A 13,290-nucleotide genomic window follows, 5' to 3' on the forward strand; every position below is an offset into this window, starting at 1 on the left:
GTCCCATTCATACTCATGATTTTTTTATACCCACATTAATCCTCCCAAGTCGATCCGTCATTTTCCAGGTTTCCCCCAACCACCCCTTCGTGTATCGTCCATTTCTGTTTCCCTTCCTCTTCTGCCTTTGTTTGAACCTGTATCCAGATTGTGCATCTCCACCGTCCTCGTCTCCCTTCCTTTGATCTCATTCCTCCCCATACCCAATCTTCCTCCAAGTATCCCTCCACCTTGCTGTTCGTGTATCTCCCCTTTTTCCACTATGTTCTTTTTGTTCTGTTTTATTGTTATCCGTTATTTATTCAAGATCTTCCACCAATCCTCAACTTGGTATCTCCAAAAGGTTATTGAAAGCAGATTCTTGTCAAATACATCTTGAATATGCTAGTTTCAGAAATAATTTGCTTTAATTAAACAATACAGTACATGGAGATGGAGATGGTAGGAAAAGCATCAATTGAGAAAGCCATAAAGGGCGTGGCAACTTGAATAATTAGAGGAAAGGAAGAAGGCAACGAAAAATCCAACAATTAGACATGGGGAACCATGTCTAATGGTAGGGAAAAATGGTCTTCTGGTCTAATGGTAGAGAAAAATTCAACAATTAGACATGGGGAACAATTAGACATGGAAAAAGGGAATATAATTTTTAATGAAAGGAAAATTTAAAAAAAAATTCAACTTCTTGTTGTCAATCTCATCAGAAAGAAAAGGGAGGAAGTGAGGAAGATAACAATTATTATCGACCAAACAACAACAAAAAGGCAAGTCAGAACGTTCCTGCGATAATGAAAGGAATTGGCAAATTTGCATAAAAATGAATCATACAAGTGCTATGGTTCAAACATTGTTGGATTTTGTTGCCACATGCAGTGTTGGCCACATTCTTGGTGGAGGGAAATTTTTTTGCGACGTTGGAGTTGCACGAAATGTTATCCATTTGCCAATTTTGAACATACCTTCTGCGATGAAGATCAGAGCCACAGAGGTAAAACCAGCAAGTAAAAGCGCTGCCATTTGAGCTGCACGTCGACCAATATAGTATGCAGTGAGCAAGCCTGCTAACTTTGCCGGGTAGTCCACGAGTCCAAACAACACCATAAGAAGGTATATATTGACTTTGAATCCCTGGAGGTTCAGAGCCAGGCCATAGTAGGAGAAGCTTGTGGCGAACCTGTGAATGTGGGATTAATCAATGATGGACACGCGTAAGATTAAAGAAAAAGGTGATTGGCAAAAGAGATAAGGGAATACCCATTTCTTTTTTCATCTGTGGAGGGTGATAGGACAACGAATTGTTGTTCAAACAACACAACTTGACTCTGACCATTGTTCGAAAACACAACCAACACAGCTTGATATCCTGTAATAGTTGTGATTTTTACGAAATCTTATAGGATGGTGCAGAGGTACAGCACTTACATTTTGTACAAACATCGACATTTCAAAATGCTTCGTCTCCACCAGTGAGTTTTGAACGAGTTCAGGCCTGATTTGGTGCATCTTGACTCACAAGAATGAAGGAAGAGATAATATGCATGCCCTCTGCTGTATCACAGGAGTCATGACTGATAGCACATGTGCCTAAGGACAGTGAAGTTATGCTCAGTGGCAGAAATACCAACCCTTGTACCCCATCAAGTTGGCCCAGCTTTATCTTCAAAGGAAACACTTCAAATCCACGTCTTTTTTTTAACCTTTTATTTCCTAGTTTCTCAGGTTCATGGAAGAATCACATCAAATACACACACATACAGAGACAAGATCACAAGGTACTACACAATACTTGACTTCAGACGTCGGGGGAGATCACTTCCTGGGACACACAGGGTGCCATCTCGCATGGCGTTGCTTTTCCCTTCGCAGTCAGTGGGTATTTTATTTTTCAGTGAGAGATTTCTCTCCGTGCCCACCCTTGCTCCCACCCGTCATTTGATGCCAACCCACAGGGTTGATCAGTGTTTTATTCTCTAAATGCTGAGTTTGGTTTGTTACCAGGTCAGGTCAGGTATGGGAGCATGTGCCAGAACAGCACGTTGCTGCGTCCACTTTCCGCCGGTACTCCAGGGGCCTCCGTCTGGCCATCCCCCAGGCAGATGCCAGGCCCATCCCCATCTGCTTGAGATGATGGTCAACCTGTTGCAACCATGAGGCACGTGGTCGACCCACTGGCCTCCTCCACTCATGAGACTCCCTCGCTGAGAGAATTTGGTGAGCAGGATCAGAGTCAGGAAAACGAGCCACATGTCCATACAGCCGCAACTGACGCTCACGGACTATGCAGGTAACAAATCTCATCCGAGTCTCTCTCAGCAACCGCTGGTTGGACACAAAATCCGACCAGCGATAGCCAAGGATTCTCCGAAGAGACCTGGTACCAAAGGAATTAATTCTCCGTCTCAGATCCTTGGTCAGAGTCCAAGTCTCGCACCCATAGAGCAAGACTGGAAGTACCAAGGACCTGAAGACTCGGACTTTCTTCATCCCGAACAGGTACCGGCAGCGCCACACCTCATGATCCAGTGAATCCATGACTCCCCAGGCCCGACCCAGACGTCTATTGACCTCTGACTCGCAGCCAGCAGAGACATGAATATCACTGCCAAGGTAAGTGAATCTCTCCACGACCTCAACATCCTCACCACAAACAGACACAGACAGGACAGCAGCATCCAAGATGTCACCGAAAGCCTGGATCTTAGTTTTGACCCAAGAAACCCGTAATCCCAACGGCTCTGACTCCTCATTCAGCACCTCGAGGGCTCCCAAGAGGATGTCTAAAGTCTCCGCAAAGATGACTGCATCATCTGCAAAGTCAAGGTCCGAGATCTTGACATTCCCAAATGACGCACCGCAACTTGATCTCTCCGACATCCTCCCTAGAATCCAGTCCATACAAGTGCTGAAAAGTGTGGGGGCAAGTACACATCCCTGACGAACTCCAGTAACAACTGGAAATAAGTCAGAGATGGTACCACCACACTTCACAGCACTCTTAGTACCAGAGTAGAGTTCAGACATCAGATCAATCAGTTTTGGTGGCACCCCACGAAGACCAAGAATCCTCCAGAGGACATCCCGATTCACTGAATCGAACGCTTTACAGAGATCAACATAGGCTGTAAGCAGCCCCAGCCGAAACTCTCATCTGCGTTCGGTTAGGACACGAAGTGCAAGGATACGGTCAATCGTTGACCTCTTTGGTGTAAAGCCTGACTGCTCTGGACGCTGGTGCTCAAGCAGATGGTGGCGAACCCTATCGAGAATTATCCGAGCAAAGACCTTGCCCGGCACTGAGAGCAGCGTCACCCCTCGGTAGTTGTTGCAGTCTTGGCGATCACCCTTCCCTTTCCAGAGAGGGACAACAAGGCCCCTCTTCCAGTCAGTTGGGATGATGCCTGTGTTCCAGGCAGAGCACAAAACTGCATGCAACGACACGAGTGCAGCATTTCCACCAGCCTTGAGAAGTTCGGCATGGATGCCACAGATCCCTGGAGCTTTGCCCCGTTTCAACTGGTTCACCGCAGCCCGTGTTTCCACAAGTGTAGGTGGACCACAGTTGATTCGAGGGTCAGCAACAGGGATTGTAACACCCTTGACGTCCAACTCGACAGTTGGGGGATCAGCCTGGTACAACCGCTCAAAGTAACCGGCCCAGCGGGCCTTCACTTCAGACTCCTCTGTCAAGAGCCTACCACTCTCTGCTCGAACTGTAGTGCTCCGAGGGATGGGCTTGGATGAACGTAATGCGCGAATTCCCCTGTAAGCGGGACGAGAATCACCTGTCCACAGGTGATGCTCTACCCCCTCACAGATTCCTCGTACATAGGCCTCCTTGTCCACCCTCAGTGCACGTACAGTTTTACGCCTCAGCTCCCTGAACAGCTCAGCTCTGCCATTCAGCCTGGCCCTGCGACTCTGGTCAATGGTATCCAGTGTCCCTTGAGAGACAAAATTCTTCTTTGCCCTGCGGTGAGCTCCAAGGCATCCACCGGCAACATCAAGGACGGTGGTCTTGAAGGTGTTCCACAACTCTTCAGGACCCCCCAAAGCACCCAGACCCCCCAAGTGTCCACTCAGCCTGTTCGCAAACTCCTCAGCTACTCTCTCATCCCTGAGCTTGGTAACATCCAGCCTCGGCTGGGATGGTACCATTCTCCAGGATTTAAGGTGCAGCTTTAGAGTTGCTACGACAAGCCTGTGGTCAGTATTGAGGAACTGAGCACTCCGGTAGACCCTGCAGTTCTGGATCATCCTCCAACGACCGTCAATGAGGACATGGTCAATCTCCTTTGCCACACCGCCAGCGTTGGAATACCAAGTCCAGTGATGAGCTTGTGGGCGCTGAAACCATGAACCAGCCACCCTAAGTCCATGACTTCTTGCAAAGTCAAGGAACTTAGTGCTATTCTGGTTCATAGTTCCTGACCCATGGGGACCAACACACACCTCATAACCATCCCTATCAGTTCCAGTCGATGCATTGAAATCCCCCAAGACTAGAAGTGTATCTCGTCTGGGGCACTGATCAACCACAGACTCGAGTGTGGCATAGAATGCATCCTTCACGGTGAGATCACTCGCCTCAGTCGGAGCATAAACAGAGACCAGGGAAATGACACCTAAGGAGTGACGAATCCTTAATCTCATAATACGCTCGTTGACCGGTGTTACCTCAATTATCATTGGGGTCAGCTTATTGGACACAGCTACAGCAACTCCTTGGGTATGGTAACCATCAGAGCGACCAGACCAATAGTAGGTGTAACCACCCACCATTATCTCGCCGCAATCCGGTCTCCGAACCTCAGAGAGAGCTGCAATCCCGATGTCCAAACGCTTGAGCTCAGATGATAACAGAGACAGGTGATCATCCTCTCTTAGGGATAGGACATTCCAGGCACCCACCCGAAGGGACCGCCTCAGGTTAACCCAAGGAGACCGCCGTCTGGTGGACGACACCTCAGCACCACTCCGACACACTCTCCCGCAATCTGACCCAGGGATGTTACCCCGTGGTTTCCCTCCTATCAAAGATTGGGGGTCCCGAAGGCTTTGCCCCAATCCCGTCATCCGGTGAGCTGCCCTGCGAAGGGAAGCTGCACAGGAGGTACTCCCACGGAGTGGGTTTTCAGATTTTTTTGCGTTTTTGCGTTTTGCGGAATGAAGGGTTTTACGGTGGCCGGAGTGCAAATCCTGCCACCAACCTCCTAATAAGAAGTGACCCAACTGCAGGAGGACGTCTGCAGACACAGTTGGGCACTAGATATGGATGGCCGTTGGCTCACAAGGAGCTCCTCCGCCCTTTGTTACCACTCTAACCATAATGCCACCGATTTTGATACTTTAGGGCTTTAGTCATGAAATAAATATCTTGGCAACCCTGTTGGGATACATGCAGTGCCGGATTAAGCCTCGGCTGGCCCGAAGGCACATTTTGAAATTTTAGAGAATGGCCTGAAAATTTTAAATTAGATCTCGGGCTCATGGAAATGGACCCCCAGACAAAAGATGAACTGATTCAAGAACAAAATATTTAATACAAAAAAAGACAAATATTTAATGTGAAAATAATTTTTGGCCCGAATTTTTGGCTGGCCCTAAGGCACATGCCTTGTCTGCCTAATGGTTAATCCAGCACGGGATACATATCATCCACCTTTTTTATTGACTCACCAAAGCATCCTTTCATCATGGTTATCAACAGCTCTTTTGTTTGTCACAAAAAACACCTCCTCATATGCCCTTAAATCTAGTTACTAATCGCTCAACAAGCATGCATCTCCTTTTCTGATATGGACAAGCAATTCTGGAAAAGTCACCGAAGGATGACCAAAGTTTACTTACCATATGAAGAGCATTGTGAAAGTTCGTTTTCTAAGAGTCGCAGTTTTCACCAAGTCCAAAAAGGTGTATGTTTTCATTGTCCCTGTAGACTCATTTTCGAGTCCCTTTTTCAGAATCTAAAAGCAATGAGAAAAGGGAGTTCATCAAACAGAATGGCAGAAATCGTGCAATTGCATTCAAACGACACAATGGGGGTTTCGAGTCTGACTGTGTCATGAAAATTGGCTTTTACTTTTATCATCAGTTTCTGAGGATCACAATGGATGGACATATACGTGCACTTTGACTTGAATTGCAAAGACATTAAAAAAAAATAGAACGACCACCCGGGAGAGTGCATCCCTCTGCCAGGCTAATTCGTTTCTGTTTGTATCCCACTGATATGCTGGATCTGGATTTGGACCTGAACTAAAGGCCCGGTCACACCTTGACGTTTTAGCCAGCGATGGCAACGTATTAAAATGTATATAAAACGCTGGCTTACATTGAACTTTTGATGTTTTTTTTTTAAAGATTCAGACATATTCATAGCGACTTGGTCTTATGTATAACGCATTGGTAATGGACACAGAATGTTTCGTTGTGTTATAGATAACTTATACCAACAAATGCTGAACCTGTTGTCGGCCTACACAACCGATGCCCAACGATAGTCTAACTTAGGCATAGCGCGTTGCACGCATCGCCGACGATGTCGTGACGTAGCCTATTAAAAGGCTGATGCACAACGATTCGAATCATAACTGCCGTAGAAATGGAAGTGTCAACATCGCGGTCACACCTTGGCGATCTTGCCAGCGTATGCCGACCTAAGAAAAATGTGTCTAAAACGTTGGAGCACGTCAAATACGGTATGAGTAAGTTTGGTATACGTGAGTACAACGCTAAAGTACGCTATCATACGTCGTAGTAAGTAGAGTACGTCAATAAATTTTAAACATGTTCAAAATTTTACGACGTACTCGGCGTATGACACACGTTCCGCATGCGATGGGGATAAGTTTTACACACGATATGTGGACGCTTACACACGCCCACAAAGGCTACTTATAAGCTACTCATAAGTCGAAACACGTCGCGGTAATGTCTTTTTTACGCGAAACTTATTTCTAACTTATGTTTGACGTGCTTTGAACCAATTCTTTACGTAGTCCCAACACACATCGACATATGTAGATGTATTCCAATGACGTCTTCCGGTCGACAAAAAAAATAAATTAACATGTTTCTAGCTTACAACTGCCATATAAAGACGTGTTCCCAGCGGTTTTGGGAATTGGTATATAAAAATGCTGCTCATAAAAGGGGAACCCAACAGTGTTTTCGAGTCCTTTTTGAGTCGATGTCTATGTCAGCAGTAACAGTATCAGTATCAGTATTAGTATTAGTATTAGTATTAGTAGTAGTTTGTTCATGGTAGCAGTAGTAGGTGAGTGTGAGGGGAGAGTGTGGGTTATGATGGATCGTCCTTGCGTTTAACGATTCAAATTGACTTCCGGTTCCGGTTTTGGAGCGGCGAGAGGTCTCCTTCGGGGCTCCCTGCTGACGTTCTCAAAGTTAAGTTTCCGGTTGTTATTTGTCCGGTTTTAACTGTTTAATTTTCTCACCTACATGTTACTGTGTGTTCCTAGTTCGGTTTTGTTTCAAAAATCGTGCTATTTTGTGAGTATTTTTGTCGACGTTCTTACCTGGTGTTTGAGGCCTAGGCCTAGGCTTGAGGCCTACCGGTTCCACTCGGTGTTCGATTGTTTTTTTTTGTTTGTTTGTTTGTTTTTTCTCCCCATTACCTTCAATTTCTATCCTCCCCATTACCTTCAATTTTCATCCTCCCCACTTTCCAAACATCCCCCATTCTCCCAACTAATCTCTTTCTTATCTCAAAAAAAATAAAATAAAATAAAAAAATATATACCCAGCAACAACAACATGCCCACCTTCTCCCGATTCTGCTTCTTCTTCTTCCTCTTAACTTCCTCCTCGTCTTCTTCCTCGATTTTTGTCTACACTTCCATGACCTAATCTGTTGAACTCTCTCATACATTAATATGAACAACAAAAACGATCTTATAATGCTTCATCTTCCTCTCCCACACATGTGGTACTCTTTACTGTTTCACAATGCACTACTCTTCTGCTATTTTAACAGACTGCTCTCATTTCGACCTCTCCTTCATTCCTTGCCTAAAAAATCCAACTATTACAGCGCTTCTTCTCTCCATTCTCTGAATTCGCCTTCATTGCATCCATCAAGAATTGTGTTAAATCGCATCTCTGACCTAAAACTTTTAAAAACCACAGTTTGCCATGGATGCTCGCTTTCCATCAACCATTCTTTTTTTCCAACTTCAGTGACAACACACCCCCCTCACTCTCACTCTCAAAGCAACCATCCCACTCTTCTCCCTACAAGCCTTCCTCTCACCTCTCTCAAAAATTGCCGCCTCACCTTTCTCCCACCTTTCATCCCCCTCACCTTTCTCCCACCTTTCATCCCCCTCACTCTTCCTTCTCTAAGTTGCCCCCCCTCTCATCCACCAACCTGCCTCCCTCCACTGCCCTCTCACCTCCATCTCTTCACTCCACCTCCTCAAATCCTCAACTGCCTTCTTCCTTATCTCTTGTCCCCCTCTCCCCAGCACCACAGAGCCTTTTCTCCTCCTCATTCGGCCCCCTCCCCTTGCTATTCTGCAATACCCCACACTCTTTCAGCAACCCTCCTTACCTCCCCCCTTGTCCTACCCCCTCGTCCTACCCCCCTCCCCCTCCACCTCCTGGAACCAAAGCCTCCTCCCCTACCTCTTCATTAAAAGTGTGGACCTCAAATATCCGGGGCCTTCGCTCAAACCTTTCAGATCTTTCCATACAGGTTGCCACTGACAAACCAGACATAAACTGCCTCACAGAAACTTTCCTCTCCCAAGACGTGTCTGACTCCCAAGTATCTCTCCCTGGTTACTCCCTCTTACGGTATGACAGACCCGAGCCTCGTCCTGGTGGAGGTGTTGCTCTCTTCATCAAAGACTCTATTCCTCACTCTCCATGCACTGCTCTCACTCCCCCACAACCCCAGGAATACCTCTGGCTTCGGCTTCCCCTCCACTCCCACCTCATGCTTATATGTGTACTGTACCATCCACCGAACAGTGATGACTCCATCTACACCTCACTATCCGAAAACATGGACCATCTTCTATCTTCTCATCCAAACTCTCTCTTCCTCTTATGTGGTGACTTCAATTGTCATCACGCCAGTTGGCTAGGTGTGGGTACCTCTCTCACCTGCCATGGCACCTCAGCAAAAGCTTTCTGTGACTCATTGGGACTGACTCAATCGGTCAACTTCCTGACCCGGATCTCAACCAATGGTACTCCATCTCTTCTGGATCTGATTTTGACAAATTTCCCTGACAATATCTGCTGCTCTTCCTTCGCTCCAATTGGTTCTTCTGACCACGTCCTTGTTAAAGTGGACATCTCTCTGGCTGTTATCAGAGAATCACCTCACCGCCGTCGAGTCTGGCATTTCACTCAAGCCGACTGGCAGGGTCTCCGAGCAGCCATCAAACTGACAGACTGGTCTCCTATCACTACTTTCTCAAACATCAACTCATCCTGGGAATTCTTTCAAAGAAACTTGCTCTCCCTCATGCACAGATTTATCCCCTCTCGTGTTCAGTTATCTTACCCTTCCTCCCGCCCTTGGTTTACTGAAGCTTGTGGCGAGGCAGTTGTCCTGAAACAACTTGCCTTTGCCTCATGGAAAGCAAACCCAACTGAGGGCAATCTCAGTTCTTTCCACAAAGCTCGGAACAAGTGTGTATCTACCCTCAGGAGAGCCAGAAAACAACATCTTTCTCATCTCAAGTCTGAACTCTCAAACCTCTCTCCCTCCTCAAAATCCTGGTGGCGTTTAATCAAATCTGTTTCTGGTGTATGTTCCCCCTCCATCCCCTCCCTTACCTCAAATGGCCGCACTGCTGATTCCACACGTGATAAAGCTGAATGTCTAAACTCGGTGTTTGCAGCTAAATCTTGTGTCCTAAACCCATCACTATCTCTACCCACTTTACCCAGTCGCACCCAACTGTCCCTGGACTCTGTATCCTTTTCTCCTGACAAGGTGGAGAGCTTGCTTTCAAACCTCGAGTCAAATTCTGCAACCGGTCCAGACGGCATCAGCCCACGTGTCCTCAAAGCCTGCTCTTCTGCTCTTGCTCACCCTCTCTCTGTTCTATTCACCCTCTCATTTGCCCAAGGTCATCTGCCATCTGCTTGGAAATCTGCTAACATCACTGCCCTGCATAAAAAGGTGCAAAAACAGATCCCTGTAACTACAGACCAATCAGCCTTCTCCCAATCATCAGCAAGGTGATGGAATCCATCATCGCTTCAGACATGAAATCCTTCCTCTTCTCCAATGGCTTGATTTCCAATCATCAATTTGGTTTCAGACCAGGTCACTCTACCCTGGATATGCTGCTTCTGCTCTCCCATCAATGGATGGAGGTCCTCAATGCCAGACAGGAAATCCGAGCCGTATCCCTGGACATATCACGTGCTTTTGACACAGTCTGGCACCCTGCCCTACTCACCAAACTCTCTTCCCATGGTATTCAAGGCCATCTCCACTCATGGCTCGCAGACTTCCTCTCCTGTCGCAGTCAACGTGTGGCCCTAAATGGAGTTCTTTCATCCCCTCTTCCTGTGCAAGCTGGAGTTCCTCAAGGTAGCGTTCTGGGCCCTGTTCTTTTTCTGGTTTTCATCAATGATCTCTCGGACTCTCTGGAAAATCCTCTATTTCTCTTTGCCGACGACTCCACCCTCTGCCGTACCATCTATCATCCCTCCGACCGGCAAGCAGCAGCTTCTTCACTCACTGCAGATCTGGATAAAATCACAAACTGGTCCAACACGTGGAACATGTCTTTCAATCCAGACAAATCTCACACTCTTACTATGTCTCTTCGAAAGGACCGTTTACAAAACCCCCCCATCCACTTTCTCAACAATCCTCTGGAAGAAGTCTTTTCTTTCAAGCTTCTGGGTCTCACTATCTGCCATGACCTTTCCTGGGAAAGTCACATTTCCAACCTCGCCTCAAAAGCCAGTCGCCGACTGGGAATCCTCCGTCGTGCAAAGTCCTTCCTCGGCCCTCTTGAGCTCCTGACCACTTACAAAGCTTTTGTCCGTAGCCTGATGGAGTACTGCTCTCCCCTCTGGGCTGGTGCTCCTGCCTCCCACCTTTCTCGGCTTCACGCTGTCGAAACCAGGGCATTTAAGATCATCGGCATCTCCCGCAATGAAGCTGAGTCTTTGGGCCTCTCACTCAATCACCGCAGGTTGGTCGGTGGTCTTTCTGTCTTCTACAGACTACTCTCCAGCCGGCATGAGGCACAGAAAAGAAGAAGATGGAACAACTTTATTTTTAAGGTTTTGCACAAAATAAACTTTTATAAAGGACAAAAAAAAGTTTTTTTTGGGGGGGGGGGGAATTGATTTTTGAGTCTGTATAGGATAATTTGTAAAGAATGTGAGTCTGTATGTTACAATGTATTAATTATATGTTGTCTGTCACATCACAACGATAACGATGTAATTGATTTTGTCTGAAGTTGCTAAAAAAAAATCGTCATAACATGATGTGTAAGATAATAAAAACTAAAGAGTTACAACCAGCATCATCATTATAAAAATAGCAACATTGAGTTAGAAATGAGAATGATGTATGATTAAAAAATGTATATCATTATTGTAGTGTTGCAAGCAAAGTATACGAATATATGAACAGTTTTGTCTTTATGATTCATAAATTTTGAATGAATATATATATATATATATATATATATGATTTTATTATCAAAAAAAAGGAATTTTAGGGGGGTATGAAAGATAGTTCATCCTCCCCATCCTACATGAAAGGGGGGTGGGATACATCCCCCCTATCCCCCCCTCCCACCCAGGATGTACACCCATGCAAGCCATAATTTTTCTAAAACAGGCTGACTAGGTATAGTGTATTACAGAATAAATGCTGAATTTTTAGGTATGATATATTGTTGCGGGGCCGGGTATCGGCCGCGAGCACGACCGCTTGATGGAGCTGCAAGTTGGCCCGACCGATCGCCCGGAATGTATAGGTCGTCGCCCCGGATAAGTCCGAAGCCGACAGGTCCTCTATCGGACCGAAGTTCACCAATGGATAGACCACGTGGGGTAGGGTCGATTGACAATTTCAATTTACCTAAATACCCACGTGGTCCAACTACCGGGGAAATTCACACTCGACGGAACTCATACGAAAACGAGCCGCTTAGTGTGCTCGTTCCATGTGCGATTCCGAGCGGTTTAGTCGCCAAGAACCGTCGGTCCAAATGTCCCCTTAGGGCCGTAGCAGCTTTTACTAATTCTCAATCATGCGTCATGTCGAACCAATGAAAGAAACACCAAACGAGCAGATACATTGAACAAATATGGATATTTATTTACAATAGGCAGGGAGGGAACACACAGAGCAGAGTTAAACAGACGAAAGCAAGGCAAATAATATACAGGCAAAAGCACTTAACAGTTCACTACTTAGAGGACGGGCCCACGGACACACACACACACACACACACACACACACACACACACACACACACACACACACACACACACACACACACACACACACACAAAAGAAGTTGTGGCTAACGCCTTTATTTCGGCCTTCAGCTCAGAGGATAGTGCAGCTGAGGGCCAGGGTCTACCTTGGACCTGCCCGCCTCGTGCGGTCTTCAGGATGACTTGGTTCGGCGCCTGTCCCGGCCACCAAACCTCGAATCCGTTCACTCCAGAGACGGTACGCTACCCTTCCGGCTCCGGCGGCGGATGGTCTTTCAGGAGGAGGAGGAGGAGGATGAGGAAGAGGAGGAAGAGACGTTCCAGACAGCAGTGGCAATACCAGTCCAGGCCTTCGGAGACGAGCGCTCCAACAACACGAGCGCTCCAACACGATGAGCGCTCCTTCCTCGCTTCTCACTGGCTAGCTCCTCTCTCACTGGCTCCTTTCCTTCGCTTCTCCTCTCTGGTTTGCTGGCTGCTGGCTGCTCACTACCCTCTGCTCATTCCTGCTCACTCCCTCTTTGGCTGGCTCCTTTTCTTCCTTTTATGCGCTCCGGCGCGCTCAACCCTCCCCCTCCCCGGCGCACGGGGAAAATCCCGGGGCGGGGGGATGATCGTCCTCAGTTTGCAGCATTCTTCTAACCGTCATTCTTGTTTACGCTGCAAGAATCTCGGGGCGGGAGGGTCGTTGTTCTTCTCTGCAGAATCCCGATAAAACTCCTAACTATTAAAACAAGCCGGTAGGTAACATGGCTGCTCGCTCTAGATGGAAAGCTGGCCGACGCGACTAGCTGATATTCATGTACATGCTATCAATCAATTTAGCACAATAAATATGAT

General features: G+C 46.8%; 1 protein-coding gene across 1 annotated transcript in view; it reads right to left on the bottom strand.

Annotated features, from left to right (window-relative positions):
- The window catches only part of LOC147012194 (solute carrier family 22 member 6-like), a 91,709-nt gene that overhangs the window by 27,589 nt on the left and 50,830 nt on the right, over window positions 1-13,290 (bottom strand). The window contains exons 6-7 of the mRNA XM_085856021.1: window positions 5,848-5,963; window positions 960-1,174 (exon numbers count right to left, since the gene is read on the bottom strand). Of these exons, the coding sequence (XP_085712147.1) occupies window positions 960-1,174; window positions 5,848-5,963 (331 nt within the window). The remainder of the gene's footprint in view (window positions 1-959; window positions 1,175-5,847; window positions 5,964-13,290) is intronic.

This window comes from Eptatretus burgeri, chromosome 15 (genome assembly GCF_056783735.1).
Source record: "Eptatretus burgeri isolate ZD-2024b chromosome 15, Ebu_testis_v1, whole genome shotgun sequence".
Taxonomy (NCBI): domain Eukaryota; kingdom Metazoa; phylum Chordata; class Myxini; order Myxiniformes; family Myxinidae; genus Eptatretus; species Eptatretus burgeri.